General features: G+C 43.1%; 1 protein-coding gene across 12 annotated transcripts in view; it reads right to left on the bottom strand.

The window, feature by feature from the left end:
• Positions 1-21,291, bottom strand: part of UTRN (utrophin) — a 567,675-nt gene that overhangs the window by 376,512 nt on the left and 169,872 nt on the right. For all 12 annotated transcript variants that reach the window (XM_053290644.1, XM_053290686.1, XM_053290679.1 and 9 more), the window contains 8 exons: positions 19,630-19,743; positions 16,987-17,133; positions 14,658-14,828; positions 12,512-12,691; positions 11,592-11,726; positions 10,609-10,758; positions 604-765; positions 187-315 (listed from right to left, as the gene is read on the bottom strand). In XM_053290644.1, the coding sequence (XP_053146619.1) occupies positions 187-315; positions 604-765; positions 10,609-10,758; positions 11,592-11,726; positions 12,512-12,691; positions 14,658-14,828; positions 16,987-17,133; positions 19,630-19,743 (1,188 nt within the window). The remainder of the gene's footprint in view (positions 1-186; positions 316-603; positions 766-10,608; positions 10,759-11,591; positions 11,727-12,511; positions 12,692-14,657; positions 14,829-16,986; positions 17,134-19,629; positions 19,744-21,291) is intronic.

Genomic DNA, 21,291 nt, shown 5'->3' with positions numbered 1-21,291 from the left:
CTCAAACTCAAGAAAGTTTTCAATTCAGGAACAATTTAAAATTCTGTTAAACTGTAATGGGAAGCCTGAAGTTTTTCCATGCTGTAAACACACTCTCTGCTCATTTTTTAAATTATGTGATTGATTGGACTTTCCTTTCCTAGTAAACAAGCAAAATTGGCAGTGGCAAACGTTTGTGATATTTACCTGCAAGGCATCCAGATGAGACCCACCACGAGGAGATCTGCATTCTGGGGAGGCTGGCTTCAGTGACCGCACATTTCTTTTTAGCTCTTCCAAGGTGGATTCGTGAGCCGCAATTTCAGCTTGGATTTTCTGCCAAGTCATTACAGAAGAGGGGGGAAAATAGTATATGGCAGATATCAGCCTTACTAGCAAATAAATCACACGATAGAAGTCTGTTACAAATGCTACAATGTCTATAGCAGTCATGCTGGCTTTGATGATAGCCTACTTCTCTCCAAGTCATTACAGCAGATACTCCAAAGCATCCACATATACACACTCCTAAATTATACAACACAGAATTCTTTCAAGAGGTAAATTTATCATCATACTCCTACACCTAGGAATCTTGTGGGGCAAGGCAGCCAATGAAGATACCTGTGCCTCCTCTGGCATTTGGAAGGCATCTATTCTGTCAGTCAAGTATGAAGTTAGTTGCCTATCCAGATCTTTTAAGCTTTCCTGTAGGACTTGCAGCATGTGCTCAGTGTCTCGCATCGTCTGAAGCTGCTGTTCCAAGCAAATCTGTCTGCTTACTGCCTAAACGGGAGAACAAAAGAACAAGTCTCACAATACAAATATTTTAAAGATGCAGATAAATATGAATGAGATAACGATCTCCGGACAGTGGTATATATGCTGGTAACCTCCAGACTGGATTACTGTAATGCACTCTATGTGGGGCTGCCTTTGTATGTAGTCCAGAAACCACAGTTGGTCCAGAATGTGGCAGCCAGGTTGGTCTCTGGGTCATCTCGGAGAGACCATATTACTCTCGTATTGAAAGAGCTACACTGGCTACAGATAAACAAAATACAAGGTGCTGGTTATAACCTATAAAGTCCTAAACAGCTTGGGCCCTTGGTTTTTAAGAGAACGTCTTCTTCGTCATTTATGTAGTAGTAGTAGTAATAGTAGTAGTGGTAGCAGTAGCAGTAATAGTAGTATTTAACACACTTCTATACTACCCAAAACTCATGTCTCTGGGCGTTTTACAACAAAAAGCTAAAACATTCATTAAAACAAACAACAAAACTTAAATTAGTAATTAAAACAAAATACAGTAAAAGTTAAAACATTACAATTTAAATTTTTAAAACAACATTTTAAAATGATGCTAAAACTGTTAAAACAAAATTTAATTAAAAGCCTGGGTGAATAGGTGCATCTTTAAAGACTTTTTATAAGTATCAGAGATGGGGAGGCTCTTATTTCAGCAGGGAGCACATTCCAAAGCTCTGGGGCAGCAGCAGAGAAGGCCTGTCCCCAAGTAGCCACCAGAAGAGCTGGTGGCACCTGCAGACAGACCTCTCCAGATTATCTCAATGGGCAGTGGGGTTCATAACGAAGAAAACGTTCTCTTAAATACTCAGGGCCCAAGTCATTTAGGGCTTTATACATTATAAACAGCACCTTGTATTTTGCCCGGAAACTTATTGGCCGCATTGTAGATCTTTCAATACAGGAGTAATATGGTCTCCCTAAGATGACCCAGAGACCAACCTGACTGCCACATTCTGAACCAGCTGTAGTTTCTGGACTGCACACAAGGGCAGCCCCACATAGTTATTGTAATTACTGGATTACAGTAATCCAGTCTGAAGGTTACTAGCCAATGTACCACTGCTTATCTCAAGAAATATTTATCTCAAGAAACGGACACAGTTGGCGTATCAGCCAATGCTGATAGAAGGCACTTCTGGCCACCACCTCAACCTGGGACACTAGGGAGAGGCTCAGATCCAGAAGCAGCCCCAGACTGCACACCTGTTCCTTCCGGGGAAGTGTGACGCCATCCAGAACAGGCAGGTCAATCAAATCTCCAGAGTTTTGACCTCGCACATGAGTACCTCCGTCTTATCTGGATTCAGTCTCAGTCTGTTATCCCTCATCCAGCCCATTGCCTCCTCCAGACAGGCATTTAGGGAGAGTATGCCCCCTTCCGATCACGTTGACATGGAGAAGTAGATTTGGGTGTCATAAGCATACTGATATCATGCACCAAATCTCCTGATGATATCTCCCAGCGGTTTCATGTAGATGTTAAACAACATCAGAGACAATACAGAGCCCTGAGGGCCACCATACAAAAGTTAAGATTTTGAAGAACAACAGTCCTCAAAGGACACCATCTGGAACCTGCCCGAGAGGTAGGAGCGGAACCTCTTCAAAGCAGTGCCTCCTACTCCCAATCCCCTAAGACGCTCCAAAAGGATACTATGTTCAATAGTATCAAAAGCCTCCTAGAAATCCAAAAGGACCAACAGAGTCACACTTCCTCTGTTAATTCCCAGTTGGAGATCATCCATCAGGCCGACCAAGGCAGTCTCCACCACATAACCAGCCCAAAAGCAAGTTTGAAATGGATCTAGATAATCAGTTTCCTCCAAGACTGTCTGGAGCTGGGAGGCCACCACCCTCTCAATTACCTTGCCCAGCCACGAAAGGTTGGAGACAGGCCTGTAGTTGCTCAACAATGAGGGATCCAAGGTAGGCTTCTTCAAAAGCGGTCTAATAATTGCCTCCTTAAGACTAGGAGGCATCCTGCCTTGCCTCAGAGATGCATTTATAATCTCTACTAGGCCTTATACAACAACCCCCCTGCCAGATAGTATAAGCCATCAAAAGAACAGGTGGAAGGTCACACCATTCCAATCAGCTCGTCCACATCCTCAGGAGTCACAAACTGGAACTGAATCAACTTAACCACACAAGAGGAGTCGCTGGACACTTCCACATCAGACACTGAAGTAATTGTGGAGACGGAGTCTAAGTCAGCCCAAATATGAGAGATTTTTCCCACAAACAATTCATTAAACACGTCACAGCGGGTAATAGATGGTTCCAGATTCTGATTCAAGAGAGGAGGGGCACATACTAGCCCTCTCACAACCCTAAACAAGTCCGCCGGATGTAAACTTATGGATGCAATATGGGCAGAAAATAATCACTTCTTTGCCACACGTACCACATCTTCAAATGTGCTCTATGTTGTAATCTGTTGGGATTCGAGTCGAGTCTTTCTCCACTTGCGCTCCAGTAATCTACCTCGCAGCTTAAGCCCCCATAGTTCTTCCGTATACCAAGGGGCCAATTTTGAAGTGGATCAGAGAGAATGCTTAAGGATGCTTCATGTCTACTACCCCAGTGAATTTGCTGTTCCAGTTGTCCACCAGGGCATCGACAGGATTGCCAGCAGAGCCAACACTAAATCTCTCCAAGGCTTCTTGAAATCCTATTTGATCCAATAACCTTCTCGGGCAGACCATCCTAATAGGTCCCTCACCACTGAGAAGATGGGAAGTGACTGTAAGTCCAACCTTAACCAGATGGTGGTCCGTCCATAACTATGGAGAAATCACAGGAGTCTCCACCCATGGAACACCACCCTGATCAGAGTGAAAGACCAAATCAAGTGTGTGACTTGCAATGTGCATCGTTCCTGAGACCGCCTGGGATAGGCCTATAGTTGTCATGGCTGCTATGAACTCCTGAGCCACACTAGACAATTTGGTCCCAAAATGAACACTGAAGTCCCCCAGCACCACAAGCCTGGGGGACCCCAAAACCAAGCCCGAGACCAACTCCATCAGCTCAGTTAGGGACTCTGTTGAAGAGCGAGGCAATTGGTTCACCAACAGAAGTCCCAGTCTATCCCTTAAGTATGCACATTAGATATTGTCCAACACCTCAACAGGGATCCTGGTAAGGGAGATATTGTTCTTATAGACCACAGCCACTCCACCATCTCCCCGCCCACGGTCCCTCACCCACTCCTCAACAGAGTACCATGGAGGGAGAAGCTGGGACCACACCGGGCCACCAGCCTCCCCCAATCAGGTCTCTGTTATACCTACCAGGTCGGTGCCTTCATCCAGAATCAAATCATGGATGGTTTCTGATTTGTTCTGAACCAACCTGGTATCACAGAGGAGCAAGGTGAGGTTCTAAGGGTGGTCAGCAGTACTCCCCAAGGTCAAAGAGCTGGCAGGACAGCCGGAAGGGGAAACAGCTATTAGGTTTCCAAGTCCCCTTCCCCTGTAACAGCCCGCTGACCGGCAAACATTACTTCATCTGTTCCCCAACACCACCGGAATTGCCGCCCCACAATCGGGACACGCCCCCTGTCTCCCCATCTCCAGGTAAGCCCAAACACATTCTAAAACAATCTCACCCAGGACTAATTAAAACAGAAGGCCCACTATTAAATGCCCCCCCCCCTCCAAATACAAATGCCTGGGCCAGGAGTTCTGGCCCTAGCACTTGCTGTCCCCTGAAGTGGCTCCACCAAAGGGGCGGCCCCCTTTGGTGTCTCCCCTTCATAAAAACATAAGAACAACCCTGCTGGATTAGGCCCAAGGCTTTCTGTGGAGGACTCCAGTCTATCAAGGTTTTTTAGCTTGTTAGATTCTCTCCTTTCTTTAACATACAGTGCTACTCCACCTCCAAGGTGCCCCTCCTTGTCCTTTCTATAGAGTTTATATCCAGGGATAACAGTGTCCCTCTGGTTCTCACTGTTCCATCATGTTTCTGTTATGCCCACTATATCTATTTCTGTGTTAGCAACTAAGCACTCCAGCTCACCCATCTTGGCTCAGAGGCTTCTGGCATTGGCATATAAGCACCTATACACTGAATCTCTCACCTGATGTATGCTATCTTTCTTTTGACTCTGACCAGCAGGCACAGGCTCACATCTACTCTTTATGCAGTTCTGTTCTGTCCCCTTCTTTGCACCCGCATACTTTAAAGGATGGCTTTTGCCGAATGGGAATGCTGCCCAGCTCCCATCAGCTGTTCCCCAGGTGTCATTTTAAAAGCTGCTCTTCAACCTTTCTGATTTTAAGCGCCAGCAGTCTGGTTCCATCTTGGCTCAAGTGCAGCCTATCCCTTTTGTACAGGCCTTGCTTTCCCCAAAATGTATCCCAGTGCCTAACAAATCTAAACCCCTCCTCCCGGCACCAACATCTCATCCACACATTGAAACCCCTTGTTACAGACCAGGCCTGATCTATATACTAAATATGCTCATCAGCTAGTATATAAAATAGGTCTGGACCAAGTTCTTTTATATTAGTGACCACGTATGATCTGGATGCAATGAAGAAAGGAGATCAAACTACTCAAAAGGATTCAATGGGCTTTATTGAGTATAAAGACTAACAACATAATCTAGCAAAGCAGAAAGCAGAACCCTCTATCAATATTAGCAACAGTATTTAAACAGAGCATCCTAACCAGTACCAATATTCACCCGTGTGCCTAACTAACATATGTGTGTGCATTAAATCTTCCTAAAGGCTAATACATTTCAGATACAGGCAGAAAAGACGGCGGGGAAGAGAGAGGCTGAGGACTGGCATGATTTTAGTAGAGGAAAAGAAGGGGGGGAAGGAGAAGGGAGCAGGGAAAGGATGGAGGGAATTCCAAGGCTTGTAAAGGAGCAGCATATTTACCAGGAACAGAGGCTTGAAAGCAGAGGATCACTTCAGTTGAAGGAGTGAGGCGCTTGGCGGAGACAGGAGTTGTTGCCGTGCTCAGAGCACGCAGCTTGGGCAGCAAAACTCAGGCATTGCTGCAGTTTCTGTTCATGAACAGAGTTCCTGCTTTGCCCCGCGGCTTAGCAGCAAACCCTGGGATCCTGTGAGCAGCTTTTTGCTGTAGGCAAAAGATTGCTGAACTCTCTGTCTAAAAGCCTCATTCTTTATAGTGTTTTTCTCTTTGATCCTTGAATAGAATCTATTCAAAATCTCCTCTTTTCCTGGGTGTCCAAAAAGGTGACAACTTGCTGCTACCTTCTGAACAATATCTTAATTATTCAGGATATTGGCCAGTCCAGAGAGATATCTGAATCTCATCTTCTGTAAACTGTGCGCTCAGGAAGGGAGGGGTGGGGAGCATTGCCCAAGGCAACTCTGCACTTGAGAGCCACAATGGCATATTCCCAAAAGGTGTTAAAAGGTCAGCAGTTAGTAAGGGGATTCAGGATATTCTGTGTGAGACAGTCATTCCATTATTTCTTGTATATCTCTCATCTAGTGTGTAATTATATTTAAAGTAACACATGTGTGTGTGAGACATTCAATACATTTGTAGCATCAGTGAGGTGTGATTAAAATCTACAGATGGATCTCTGTATGCATTTGGCTATGTTGAACTTCCATGGAGAACAATACAGTTAATCACTGACAAGGATTTAACACTAATAGGAAGGGGGGGGGAATCAGCCCCCTGGCTCCTTCCACAGACACTTGGTAGTCAGTGGTATTAGCATATGGATTACAGCATTCAGCATTCAGACCTGGCTTCATTGTGTTTCCTTGCATATCCATTTTAACAACACAATGCTGGATCACCTCCTGCTGCAGAGCAGGGGGAGCAACATCCTAGTTCATCTTGAGTTCAGGTATCACTTCTTAATATAAAAATGAAATCAGACACAGGCCTATATTTCACCATACTTCTGAGTTGGTACCTCTGGTTCTGATATGTTCTAGACCGTTCATAACACCCTCAGCTCTGCCTGTCTCACTGTACCTGCGAGTGGAACAGGTAACATTTCTGAGAATGCTACCTTATGAGTCCTGGACTTCAATACACTACCTATCAGACTAAATTTTGCTTCCAGGACCTCCCGACTACATTTCCGCACATCGTTGGTGCCGACATGCACCACAACAGCTGTCTCCTCCCCAGCACTGCCTAACAGCCTATCTAGACGCTACATGATGTCCGCAACCTTCACACCAGGCAGACAAGTCACCATGTGGTCAACACGCGGGTCACAAACCCATCTCTCTATACCTCTAATGATCTAATCACCCACTACAAGGAGGGCCCCACCCACCCAGAGGAGTATCCCCTGTGCGAGAGGATATGGGCTTATCATCCATGGAAGGGGTCCCTTCTAAAGGAGCATTTCCCGCTTCCTCAGACCAATGTCCTCCTTGCCTGAGACGTTCATTCTCCCTGACAGCAGAGGAGCTATCAGCCCTGGAGTGGGATGCCTCAATCATGTCCCTGGAGGTCTCGTCCACATGCCTCTCCATCTCTCTGAGCTTCTCCAGATCCGCCACCTTGGTCTCAAGTGAACGAATTCGTTCCCTGAGAGCCAGGAGCTCCTTGCACCAAGCACATACCCATGACTTCTGCCCATGGGGCAAATAGTCATACATGTGGCACTCTGTGCAATACGCTGGGAAGTGCCCCTTTCCCTGCTGACTTTCTATCTCATACTGCTTTTGTTGGCTGTTTACAGTGTTTAGAGGTAGTTTATTAGAAGTAGTTTATTATTTGTTTATTATTATCTGTTTATTAGATAGTTTATTAGAAAGATAAGATAGATAAGATAGTTTATTAGAAGGATATTAGAAGGTCGCCCTTTGGTGGTGAGCCCACTGCCACTGGCAGCACCCCTAAATAGCCCTGAGCAGCAAGCTCAGGCAGATGGAATCCAGGAAACTGCCAAGTCACCCCCTGTGGGCCCCAGTCCTACAAAGCCTCACTACAATCCCGCAACCTGTCTTGGCAGATAATGGTGGGGGGCAGAAGCAGGCAGGCAGGCACCCACCCTGGGGTCTGCCTGTGGGCAGATGTTCCTCCTCCTCTCCTACAGGCTTCAAGAACCCCACTGCCCATTGAGATAATCAGGAGAGGTCCGTCTGCAGTTGCCACCGGCTCGTCTGGTGGCTACTTGGGGACATGCCTTCTCCGCTGCTTCCCCAAAGTTTTGGAACACGCCCCTTGCTGAAATAAGAGCCTCGCTGTCTCTGACAAATTTTTAAAAGTCTTTAAAGAGGCATCTGTTCACCCAGGCTTTTTATTGTTTTAATAGTTTAGCCATTGTTTTGAAATAGTTTTAAAATTTTTAATTGTTTTAATGTTTTAACCTTTTCTGTTGTCATTTATTTTGCTTAGTTGTAAAACGCCCAGAGACGTAGGTTTTACATGTTCGTTAAATAAATAAGTAAATACATTGTCCGGCTACACGTCCTTGTCTCCTTTACCCAGCCTGGCTAGGCTTATCATGTCTGGCCTCAGAGCAGGGTCAGGAAGGGGGTTGAGTGTCACCCTGTGCCTCCTCCGTCCCAGGCTGCTTGCTCCTTGTGTCTGCCCCTCTCCAGGGGCCCCTGATGCTCTCCACTAGCCAGCCTTTCATCCCCAGCCAGCTCCTTAGATGCCTCCTCACAGGCTATGCATCGCCCGCCCCCAATTATGGGGCCAACTACCCTTTACAGCTGTTGCCAATGCCTCTCCCATTTCTCCCTCCTGCTGCTCAGACCCCCTCCCTTTAGGAGGCATGCTGCTGATGTTATCCTCGCACGCCTCCCCTTTGGCCTTATCAGGGCTCTGCTCCTCCTCCAGTGGAGCTGAATCCCTGCCCATTGGCAGTCTTTCCTCCATCTTTCCTCAGTTGCCACCTGTCCCTGTCACCTTGGGTTCTGTCACCACTCCATCCTCAGAGGTAAGGCCAGTCGGCCTTACCAGACACAAATAAATAATAGAAGTGCAGTATGAATTCAGAAGGAAATGCTATAATCAACATTGCTCTTCTGAGTCACACAACATTACAGCTGAAATGGCCATCAGCGGACATCTATTCAGCCTCCTGTCCTTAGGCAAGTTCCTTTGTTCTTAAGGATTCCTAACAGCTGCACTTAAGACTCTTCACAGATCAGCAAGTTGTGTTCCCTCTAAAAAAGAGAGTAAGCAGTTCTTTTAAAAACCACTTTACCGTTCCAATCATCAGAACAGATTGTGACTTAATCCAATAAGGAATGCCCAATAAAAATATGTCTAAAACTGTAAGCTGCTGCTTTAATATCTGCAGAGGGAGTCACTCACACAAAAGAATGACTGACTGTAGCTGTGGCTCTTCTGAGATAGGCCTAAATTCATTGTATGCCAGAACAATGCAGGTTTCTCTCCAGACGGAATGATTCATTTTCGTTATAGGATTTAGGAAGAATTACCCTCTCTCAAGCCTTGAGCAAAGTTTATTTCTTTATTACATTTATATCCTATCACTCACTCTTCCCCCAGGAAGCCCAGAACAGCAACAGTTTCAATGAATTCCCCGTTTTATCCTCAAAAAACTCTGTGAGGTATATTGGGCAAGCTGCTCTCTCTCAGCTTATGTCACACAGTGAGCTGCACGGCTGAGTGGGTATTCAAAGCCAAGTGTCTATTCCAACCACTACACCACACTGACTCCAGTTCACAGTCATGACTGCAGATCACAAATTATGTATTTCAGATTACAACACACACACACACGGTATCATTAAAATAAAAAGGATGCTACCATTTACATCCTTGATTAGGCTGGAGCTACAGAAAAGCAAACACAAAGATGAACATATCTTTACCAGGAACACTTGCAACTTTGTGGTAGCTTTCCCACCAGCCACTAAAATGAATTAGCATCACCAACCCAAACTTTAATCTGCTTGTAACTTAGAGAGACACCTAGCTATCCTTGAAAGTACTATACTGTACTTGAATTAACCTTTCATTCATATAGTATAATCAGAGGGTGGGAAATGGCAGATCCTGCCGCCGCCCCCCCCCCCCCCCGCCTACCGCCAAATATGTTTACAGATATTTTAACTGAAGCATTCTTACAATGTTCCTCTTTCTCCTTGGTTTGGATTAACTATCTTAGTTATAATGACAATAGCATTCAATTAAGAGCTTGGAGGAACAGTCCTCCAGTCTTCTGAAGAATGGAAGAGAGAGGAGAGGGGAGAAGAGATCTGGTCTTGTGGTAGCAAGCATGACATGTCCCCTTAGCTAAGCAGGGTCTGCCCTGGTTGCATCTGAATGGGAGACTAGAAGTGTGAGCACTGTAAGTTATTTCCCTCAGGGGATGGAGCCACTCTGGAAAGAGCAGCAGGTTCCAAGTTCCCTCCCTGGCTTCTCCAAGATAGAGCTGAGAGAGATTCCTGCCTGCAACCTTGGAGAAGCCACTGCCAGTCTGTGTAGACAATACTGAGATAGATAGACCAATGCTCTGACTCAGTATATGGCAGCTTCCTATGTTCCTATCTATCCATAACTGAGCAGGCAGTTATTTCTTCTGGCCTAAACAATTTGTGATCCACCAAGCTTAATGAAGCACAGGAAATTCAATAAACCTCCCACTTTTCATGCCTGCCTAGGACTGCAAATCCAGAGGTGGGGGTTGTAAACTACAATACAACAGTCAAGTGCTATTTTGTTTGGTGAGCCACAAGTTGTACAGGCCTTATCCTGATTTAGGCACTAATGATTTCTGTCAACTGACTGCAGTCATTTTGAGGTTTGTTTCCTTTAAAGCTATATACTGAGAACACTGAAAAAAGGGAATAACTCTTCTCTCCCACTAAACATAAAAATTCTTACCAAATGGCTCAATTCTTCATAGCGAGCATTGAAAGCCTCCAACTTCTCACTGATGATTTCATCAAGGATCCCTCCATCAATCAAGGTTTGACCAAGCTCCCGAATCTGAGTCCGGTTATCAGTTGGATGGCGCAGGACAGACTCCAGTGACTAAGAAAGGAATTAAACCAATGTTTGGGTGCTGATATTTTTGTGTGTGTGGGCCTATGACCCTGGGCCTATGACCCTGACATTTTAAAGCATAACACCAATAATGTTTCCATCAGCAAAAAAACCCCCAAATATTTTCTTGCCACATTATCCAATTAAACCTAATTTGCATATAATAATAAAAATAATAATAATCTTGCAAAGCACCTGTACCATTTAATACAACCAAACATAAAAGCCATTGCAGCAGGCTCAGAAATAATTCCATTTCCCAGAAGCACCTACACCATCCACAGAACGAAGAAGGAAATTTTTAAAGAGAACAAAAATCCCATTTAAATTCTGTCACAGGTAGTACCTTGCAAGTGCATGCTCCCTCCAAAACAAAAATGAAATAACACAGATAGTCTCCTGCCCTCAGGAGACTGTGTTCTCCATTCTGGAATGCATGGGATTTTGTAGACGGGGGGCAGAGAAGGTGAAGGAGGAGGCAAGGAGGAGGCAAAGGAAGAAGATCTGACAGAGCTGTCAGATCGCTGATGGAGGTTTCCATGACAGCAGGCAGGCTCCCGACAGTTCTGATTGTCAAGAGTCTTCTTGATGTCATGGTAAAACTTCATCCAACAACATTCAACACAGGGCAAGTTGGACCTGAAAGTTCTGTCAGACCAGACACTATGCACAGCTCTCCTATTTGTTCATTATTGTTGCAGCAATCTTATCATTAAATGTATCAAGAAAATAATGTGATAGAAATTTAAAATGAAGAACATACGAGCATTTGCTATCCCTTTTCTTGGACATACACAAAACAGACAGAGCACCCACAGTACCTCAAGGGCTTCATTGACAGCATCTGCTTTATCTGCTAAGTTTTCACTGCTTTTCACCCTCTCTTCCAGGGTATTCAGCCAGACTGTTTCTAGGTCCAGATAATGAAGGAGCTCAATCCAGCAAGACCATACTTCCTGAGGGTAAGAGTAAGGGGGGTGCAGGGAGAGAGGGTTTCAAAGACAGACTCCTTTTCAGTCTAGTGAGTTATATATTTCCTAAGCATTAGATGGTATTGAATTGTGTTGCTTGCCACCTGGTGAAACTTTCATTAGCTTCTGTGTATACCATACTCCACAAGTCACTTTGCACCACTGCAAGATCCAGAAAAGTACTTTACATGACTCTACCTATCTGTGCTACAAACTCCTTACTTGCTACAGTCCTTATGCTCACTTCTCATGGAGACTGAGAAATCACAAGCATCTTGCTCTGCGTTCGTATCATAATTCTTGACCCTATAGACCGAGCCCTGTGAACCTTCCTTTTTCAACCACCATTTTGTACGTTCAATTTTCTCTCTAGGGAATCCTCTGTGAAAAGTCCACTTTGCACGTTGCAGGAAATACAAATTCCCATAGTATATCCCAGTAGTAACTACTGGAGCGTGTAGAGGGATGATACGTAAGTGAAATGCATCATACATATGCACATGGTCATATCGATCCCACATATCCCATTGCAGAAATTATGGGTCACAGTTTCTCATATACAGTTCTTTAGCTTTTCAACAATGATAGCATTTTGTGTGGCCCAAAATATCACAGAAACAACATGCATCCCTTTAATAGTTGAGCCATTAATGCAAGCACCTTAAATCCTTATGGTCTTAAAATTGCCTTTCAGAACTGACTTTTAGACAGCAAGGACCTAAAGCTGCTTGCATCAATGGCTCCACAGAAATGAAGTGACAAGGCCATACCTCCAAAGTGTGGCATTTTCCCCGAATCCTGTTGCAGAGTAGTTGGTAATTCTCCAATACAAGGTTAAGCTCAGTTGTTAAGTCTTGACCACCAGATGGCAGCTTAGCAGCTAACATCTTGATGTTGTCTTTTAGAATTTTCACCCTCACTTCTTTCTGTAGTACATCTTCTTTCGCTCTCTGCTTAAAGAAAATGAGTAGTTAACCCAATTCCAAGGTCTTAGTCTTTACTGTGCAAGTGAAGACATCTCCACTGTAAGTTAGGTACTCAAAGCAAAGATTAATCATTTTCTTTATTATTAGAGCTCCACAGCTGATAGAAACCGCATTTCAAGCTCTATCACATTCGTAGACAGCCTCCTACCAAGGTATGTCACATCTGTTAGGGATGTCCATGGAATTGGCGGGGGGGGCAGTTTGACGGCGGGAGTGGCTTTAAGGACGGGCAAGCATGCACTTACCGCCCCCGCCAGCGCACAATTCCCTAAAAGCCCGTCAGGGCGGCAGCACACCTCCCTGCTGCCCCATTGCAACACACCCGAGGTGTGCATGCATGCACGACATGCGTAGTCACAGCTACTATTTCCAGTTACTTCTGGACAACCTCGGAAAGGGGCAGCACGGAGGTACGCTGCCACACGATGGGCTTTTAGGAATCGTGCGCCAGCGGGAGAAACGTGGCGGGGGGGAGGTGCATCCTCCCCCACCCTTAAAGCCACCCCCCACATTGTCAAATCCTTGAGCCGGCCAGGGTTCGAACCAGTTCAGAGGCCCGTAAAAGGGCCTCCAAACCAGTTAGTGTACATCCCTAACATCTGTATCTGCCCTTTCACCAAGGAGATAAAAATAGCATACATGGGAATTACATTGACAACATACATTGCACTACAATTCAGGCTGAGAAGGACAAATGACTGCTCTCCAATGAGATTCACTGCTGAGTGGGTATCTGAAGCTAAAACTCAACAGGCTAATCAACAAGGACTACACTCCTGTCATGATAGGCCCTAGAGGATTGAATGGTTTTGAGTTCCAATAATTTTGCAATTGTATTTTCACCTATTAATCCTTGAAAATAATCTGGCTTTGAAAGCAAACCTACAATGGTTACAATTAAAAATAACCACCAAAACACTACTATAATTGTATTGCAGTACCAACAGTAAAAGTTCTTTAATACTGATTGCAAATTATTCAAATTAAATATGAACAGTAAGTTTGCTCTCCTAGTTCATGCTTTACCGCGTCACAGTGCTGAATTACCACCATGAGACTGCAATAAAATCAAAATTTCTGGCAAACACTAAATACACCAGTATAACTGCAGATTATACACCCCCTGTCATAATTTCAGAGTGCAAGCTCCTACATGAAACCTGCTGCTTCAACCCTGGCTTGCCTTTACTCAGCACTCTAAAATATTATCTGCCCTATACAGCTGTAAACCCCGCCCCCGAATCCCATCACATAGCAAATTTATTGTTTTTGCTTATGACAAGCCTTTCTCAACCAGTGCCTGAGCCCACCTGCATGAATTAAGACATTCATACCCAACAAAACTGGATCCACTTCTCACGAATGTAGATGCTCCTGCTCCCTAAACTGATTCCAATATTTCACAATTTTTATTTTCATGTATGTATTTTTAAATTTTTTAATTAGATCTGTTTTTATATTTTAGAAAATATTTTAATTGTGTAATTTTTAGTCTTGTTTTAACTTTTTCTATGTGGACCGCCTTGTGATTGTTTTAATGAAAGGCGGTATATAAATTTAACAATAAATAAATACATATATAAATACATACAGAATTGAAGTCTCCTCCCTTTCTCCCCATCCTCAGGTGCACAAAGCCTTAAGAAGAATCATTTTTCTTAAAACTAAGTTGCTTTTCTCCTCCTCTCATATTCATTTAGTTTCCAAGGATGATAAAGGGGAGTAGCTTGGAATTAAAGAATTCCCTCGATTCTAAAAGCTTTTACATCTAAAGTCCACATGTAAAAAAAACCAACCAGCGAGAATATTCTAAAAACCCATAAAACTGTTTCACAAAAAGCAAATTCATGTTTGATAATGAATAATATGCTTCCAAACTCAGTGACCCAGATAATTTTTTAGGCAATCAACCCTTTCTAGTGTTTCTGACCTTCATTTCCTCCACAGCATTCTCCAGCTCATCTGGACTCTTGTATTCAAAATCTCGCTCCAAATACTCCTCTTCAGCTTGAGCCATCCATTCTTGCATCTCTGCCAAATCCTTCTTGAGGTTTACAGTTTTTTCTTGACTTTCGGATAATTGATTTTTCTGACTAATGATCTAGCAATTCAACAACAACAACAACAAAACATAAAGATATAGGTAAAAGCTGTCATCACCAATTGACGTGTGCCTTAGCACAGATTCATGAAGGAGAAAATGTGTAACTATCACAGTGGTGAAAGTTTCAGCAGCTTACCTTTTAGACAGTAATTTAATTCTATATTTTTTAAACCAGCAATTCTCCAAAAAATGCTGTTTCTATGGTTACAAAGCAATATTACTACTACTACTACCACCACCACCACCACCACCACTACTATTACTATTATTATTTTACATTTATATCCCGATCTTCCTCCAAGGAGCCCAGAGCGGTGTACTACATACTTGAGTTTCTCTTTCACAACAACCCTGTGAAGTAGGTTAGGCTGAGAGAGAAGTGACTGGCCCAGAGTCACCCAGCTAGTTTCATGGCTGAATGGGGATCTGAACTCAGGTCTCTCCGGTCCTAGTCCAGCACTCATGCTGGCTCTCAATGCAAATAGCTTGCATTATAGGTTACTGCAGATGTAATTGAATACTATTCTGCTTATTTTAGCAGTATGGTGCTTACTATTAAAAAAGCTCTGTGGTTGCACATTAACTAGGATGTTGAACTCAACCACTCAAACTAAATGGTGATGGCTGTGAATCAACAACAAACTCTTGTCCCTGCTGTTTATGGCCCTGCTCCCCAAAGCCAAAACAGCATTCATTACAAACAGTATCAACTCTATAGCATACAGACAGGAGGTTCCAATTCAACCAGGAAAAAACTTTTTTTTTTCCACTAGCACTGCCTACACAAGTTACCAGCACTAGCTAAAGGCCTCCATTTTTAAGGAAGGCTTGTTTTAATTTTTAAAAAGTAGGCATGAGGGAAGAATAGAGAAGTGTACAAGAGAGTTACATTTCAGATTGTATGGATATAATCCAAATTGAATCAGGCTGTCTGCAAGGGCATAAGATAATACGAGCACGTATCCAGCAGAAACTGACAGATCTGATCTGCCATTTTTGCTGGTTATAAACTCATTTTGACTTTTGCCCTGGCAAAGGCTGTCAGTGTCTAGGAAAAGAACAGCGATTTACTAGATTACTATGAAGATCAATCCAACTGAATGAATCATTATGCTACATAGAGGTTATAAAAAAAAATTATTCCAGAGTAAACTAATCCTCTGACCCCAAAGTGTTTGATCAAGAGTATAACTGAGAAAGGAATAAAGCATTAAAAAAAACACAAGTTATAAAAATAGATGCTACCGAAAACAAAATGTGGGGTGTGATCTGAAGAATTCCTGAACCATCATCATTGAAATGAAAGGCATACAGCATAACTTTACTATAGTAAACATTGTATGCATAAAATCAATCATTAAAGTGATTACATTATTTTGAAATCAATTTTATCTAGGACATACAAAAGGGTGTTTTTTCCCAGGTGAAGAGAATCAGGGAGGTAGCCAAAGGAGCTGCAAGGGCTCCTTGTATTTCATCCTAAAAAGCTGTCTGATTTGGCCTCTTTCTTTTTAAACACCCTTGCTTTGCAGAGCTGCTTATGGCAAACATCACAATGCCTGACTTAGAAATATGCTTGGAAGAAAAGCATCCATGATCTAAAAACTCCAAGTAGGTTGGAATAGCTTAAAGTCAGAAGTTAGCACACTTAAAATGAAGCTCCTGCCCTAGGGAGGTGGACTGCCAAGTGGGCCTTGGAACAGGGCTTCTTCTATGATGGTACAGTATTTGTGGAACACTCTCCAGAGAGACACAGCCAAGCCATGAGGAGGAAAATGCACATAGCTGTTAGTGCTGTTTTGCAAATGCTTGGGTGTGACTTTGCACAAGAATGTATGCAGCACTACAACAGGCAGATTCTATAGCAATTCTCATGCTTCCGTTTGTGCAAACTCTTATACAACCTCTTGTGTAAACTGAAGATGATCATTGGATGTAGTTTCGCCTTTCTTGATCAACACTCTAGAACAAGCTGCAAGACAGCCCTTCCATGAACAGAAGGAAACCTTTTGCTAGGAAGAGCACCTATTAAAAGTTTAGCTATTATATGGCTACCAAACTCTATCCAGGCAATGTACACAGTAAAGCTCCTGCTATGAGCACAGAGTGACAGAAAAGATAATGTAAATAAAGAGTAATACTATCAGTAACTAACCTGTTTGCTCAGTTTCTCCCACTGAGCCTGGACATCTGTCAGCTTAGATTTCACCCAGGCATTAACAGGCTGGCCTCTTAGAGCAGACTCTATTTCTTTCATCTCTTTGAAAGAGAGCTCGGTCTTTTCCATTTCAGTAACAAACAGCTGATCACAAATTTAAAAAAAAATCAGATTCTTTTCAAGGTGTAGGCTAAAATACTGCTTAAAGACATCGTATATATACTTATCTCTGTACTAATACTTAGCTCTCATCTGGTCAATGACTGTAATAAAGATTTTGATTTTTACTAATGCTTAGCTTTTATGAATTCTAGAATGTGCAAAATTATTGTATTAAATACATATTAGATCTGACAATGGTAACAATCCAGAGAGCTCCCCGAGTATGTCTGAAGGCTCAGACATAGCCAGATGGAATAATCCTTTTTTTCTTTGAACAGCAAGCTTCCCTCCTCCAACAGCTATCCATGCACAAACACCACAATTGGCTTCTGAAACGCTTGACTCACAAAACTGATTTGTCATGCAGATGGTGGGCTACCTGTGCACTTCTCTTTATTTTGGCCAGTCCTTCACTGGTTCAGGGACAGTTTCATAAACAAGACTCATAAGCATAGTATGAATCCCAAAGCTTCAATCAGAGACTGACCAGCAATCAAAGAATTGTACAATTAGTTCACAGTGCTCCAAAATGGTTTGGCCTTCTATTTCTTGAATAGTAGCCCCTACACCACATGGCAATTCATTATTAGAAGTAGAAAGATTTTCAAAGGCAATCTACAATATAGATCTTCTGTTCAAAGGCAAACACACACAAAATCATGCTGGGCAAGCCCAAACCTTTAGCATGCTCACATTAGCTTTCTGAATGGCAGCCATATTGACTTTAGGGATGTGCACAAACCAGCAGATGGCCGGTTCGGTGGCGGGGGTGTGTGTGTTACCTTTAACGACCAGGGAGGGTGCTCTTAGCTCCCCACACACGTATCCCCCGCTGGCACTGTGTCCAAAGTTGCTGGCATGGAACAGCAGTGTCAGACTGGAAGCGACCGGTGTGCAACGAGCGCATGCGCACCAGGCACTTCTGGTCCAACGTTGACTGGGGTGGCAAGAGGGTACACTGCCACCCCACTCCAGCGATTTTGGACACAGCACCAGTGGGGGAAATGCAGGGGAGGGTAAGAGCACCCTCCCTGCTCCTTAAGTAAAAAAAAATCCCACCACCAAACGGGCCGAACAGCTGGACCAGTTCAGAAGTCCAGAAAAGGACCTCAAAACCGGTTTGCGCACATCCCTAATTGGCTTCACACAGACATTAAAGATAAAGTGTGCAGTCAAGTTGATTTCAACTCCTGGCACGCATAGAGCCCTGTGGTTGTCTTTGGTAGTATACAGGAGGGGTTTGCCATTGCCTCCTCCTGCGCAGTATGAGATGATGCCTTTCAGCATCTTCCTCCATCGTGGCTGCCCGATACAGTAACAGTACTAGCAGAGATTTGAACTGGCAACCTTCTGCTTGTTAGTCAAGCATTTCACCACTGTGCCTTTACAAGATGTTAACACCAGATACTTTAGCTCTCCTGAAATGCTGTCACCTTCTAGCAAAAGTGGAACTACATTTTTTGCATTTCCCTTTTGAAAATGTTGAAAGGTCACTTCCCCACAATAAACTAGTCAACCAATATGGTTTGTTGGACATTTTGTTTAGTTTTTTAATTGTACAGCAGACTTTCAGAATTTTGGTAGGTCAGCTTAAGGAAGTTTCACTTTCTTAAGTGAAGCCACAGTTTGACCTAAAATTCAAAGCTTTCCAAAGTTTGAGATCAAACCTAATCTAGAGTATATAGTTAGTTTGCCACCCCTACAAGGGAGAAGCAACTTACATATTGTCTAGGGTATTCAGATATTTCAGGATTACAGATGGCCCTCATTACCTGCAGCCCCACGGTTTTGCGTATCTGCAGTTGGGTCGAAGGAACCCTTCGACCCAACTCTTTATTCACGCGACAAAAATAGGGATATTTTTTGCCTGTCCACGGTTCTTGAGTGGCTGGAAGTAACTTCTGAAATAATTTCTTGCCACCATTTTGTAGTGCTCAGCCATTATGCGGCTCTTTTCCACATACACAAAAATCCTCAAAAAGGAACAAAAACCAGAGAATTTGTAAGTTTGAGGGGCATTGCTGGGAGCAAGGTATTGCTTATTTCTGCTCCCCACTACTTTTTCTTGTTATTTTCAGCACATTTCAGTGTGCTTAGGAACCTAACTCCCCAGTCTCCAGAGGGTTAAGGTTTCTTTATTTGCAGAAATTGGCAGGAATGGAACCCCTGTGAATAAGAGCCACCTGTATAACATCTCCCTCTTCATAAATGAAGAGCCTTTCATTTATGAGACCATTTTACAATCTGAACCAACTTCTAAACATTAAACTATTTGTAAATAATTTTTGAATGTTGTTTCAAAAAGGACACCTTTGTACCATGCTATCATGTATCAAACTAGTGTAAACACACACTACTTAGCTTCATATTTGCTGTTTAAGGTAGGGAAGCTTGATGGGACGTACTATCCACAAGGTTAAAAAACCGGACAGAACAAAAAGTGAGTAAGCAACCTTATTGTACATTAGCAGAGCTTACTGTGCATTGATCAAGCTGCCTCTGAAGTGCTTCAGGATCTCTTTGAATGGCTTGCTCTTTCATTAAGAAGTCTTTTACACCATCCAGCCATTTTTGAACCAGTTTAGAATCAGCCTAAACAGAACATGACAAACTTAGTTAAATACCATGAACTGTGATGAGAGCTCAGAATGTGAGATTCTGAAAACAGATCTGTCAAAATGGGTAATGGCAACACACAACCAGAATGTTGATACATGTTTGCTCATAGTTTGATCCTCAAGCTCATGCAAAGATGGGTTAACTAAAAAAAATGATTATAATTTATTAAACAAAATGCTGGAGAGATGAAGAAACTGAAAGCCACAGAAGCCTGGGTGCTAGAGTTAAGCCATCAAGACACCTACAGAGACGAAATGTTCAAATACAGAGGAATTTTCAAGCTTTTTAAGGACAGAGTCATGGTTAGCAATAATCAGACGACTTTTGACCTAAAGCCTAATTTTATATAGCCTATATAATCTGAAGCATAACTAAAGGTTGTTAGCTGCCCAGAGACATAAGTTTGGGTGGGGTATAAATTTAATAAATAAATAAAGATTCAGTCATGCAATTACAGTGTACTATAATGGTTAGAGTGCTGGTCTAGGAATGAGGAGACCTGAGCTCATATCCCATTGAGCCATGGAACTCAGTGAGTGACTCTGAGCCAGACACTTAACTCTCAGCCTAACCTACCTCACAGGCTTATTGTGGAGATGAAAATAACTATGTACACTGCTCTGGGCTCCTTGGAGGAAGAGCAGGATATAAATGTAAAAACAAATTTGAAAATAAATAAATAAATAAATATTTTTTGCAGTTACTTATATAGCCTCACCAATAACATGGTGCTTTATATAACAGCAGCAAAAGATAATGTTCTGCCCCAAGGAACTTATATAGCGACGTTAACAGAAGGAGAAGAGGAAGATGCATTTGAAGGCAAGCAAGGAAAGACGATGCATTCAGTTCAGTTGCACACAGACTTAAGTTAAGGTATTGTTCCAAAGACTTCATGAAAATTGTGGCTTTTGAGAATCAATTTCAAAGAAGAGTGGAAACACCATAGGTGTTGAGGGGCAGATTTCCAGGCATCAGGAGCAAGGGAGAAAATCTCCTGCTCCACCTTTTGGGTGCTGATAGTGGTGGAACTGGAGAAATGAAGGTTATGGGCAAGGATATATCCAATGTCACATGGTCAGACCGATGAGAGAGGAGACAAAGAAATCAAACATAAACACATAGCTTTGTGCCGGATCAATAGGTGGAAGGTGACTTTTTGCTAGTTTGGACCTAACAGAAAACCATGGCTTCCTGCTATGTAAATAAGCCAGGAGAGCTGAAGGCTCAGTGTGCTTTCCTTTCCCCACTTTACTCTTTTCCTCTCTGGCTCCACTGCTGAGCAATGTGAAAACAACTTCAAACTCTGGTTTCACTTTCTGGCTTGTGAGCCAGAGTTAAAATTACAGTTCCTAGCTTTGCACAGAGTGCAGAACTGTAGTTTAAGCAAGCCAAGATTGCCATAAATACAAAAAAGGAGGAAGCACACAAGCCCATAACTGTCCAGGGCTAGTTCTTGTAGGGAGAAACTATGGGTTGCCATTATAGCTGAAGGACCGGCCCATTGTCAGTGGATATGGA

Source organism: Hemicordylus capensis, chromosome 1 (assembly GCF_027244095.1).
Source record: "Hemicordylus capensis ecotype Gifberg chromosome 1, rHemCap1.1.pri, whole genome shotgun sequence".
NCBI lineage: Eukaryota > Metazoa > Chordata > Lepidosauria > Squamata > Cordylidae > Hemicordylus > Hemicordylus capensis.
Note: the sequence above shows the minus strand (reverse complement) of the source record. Positions and strands in the feature narration are given on the sequence as shown.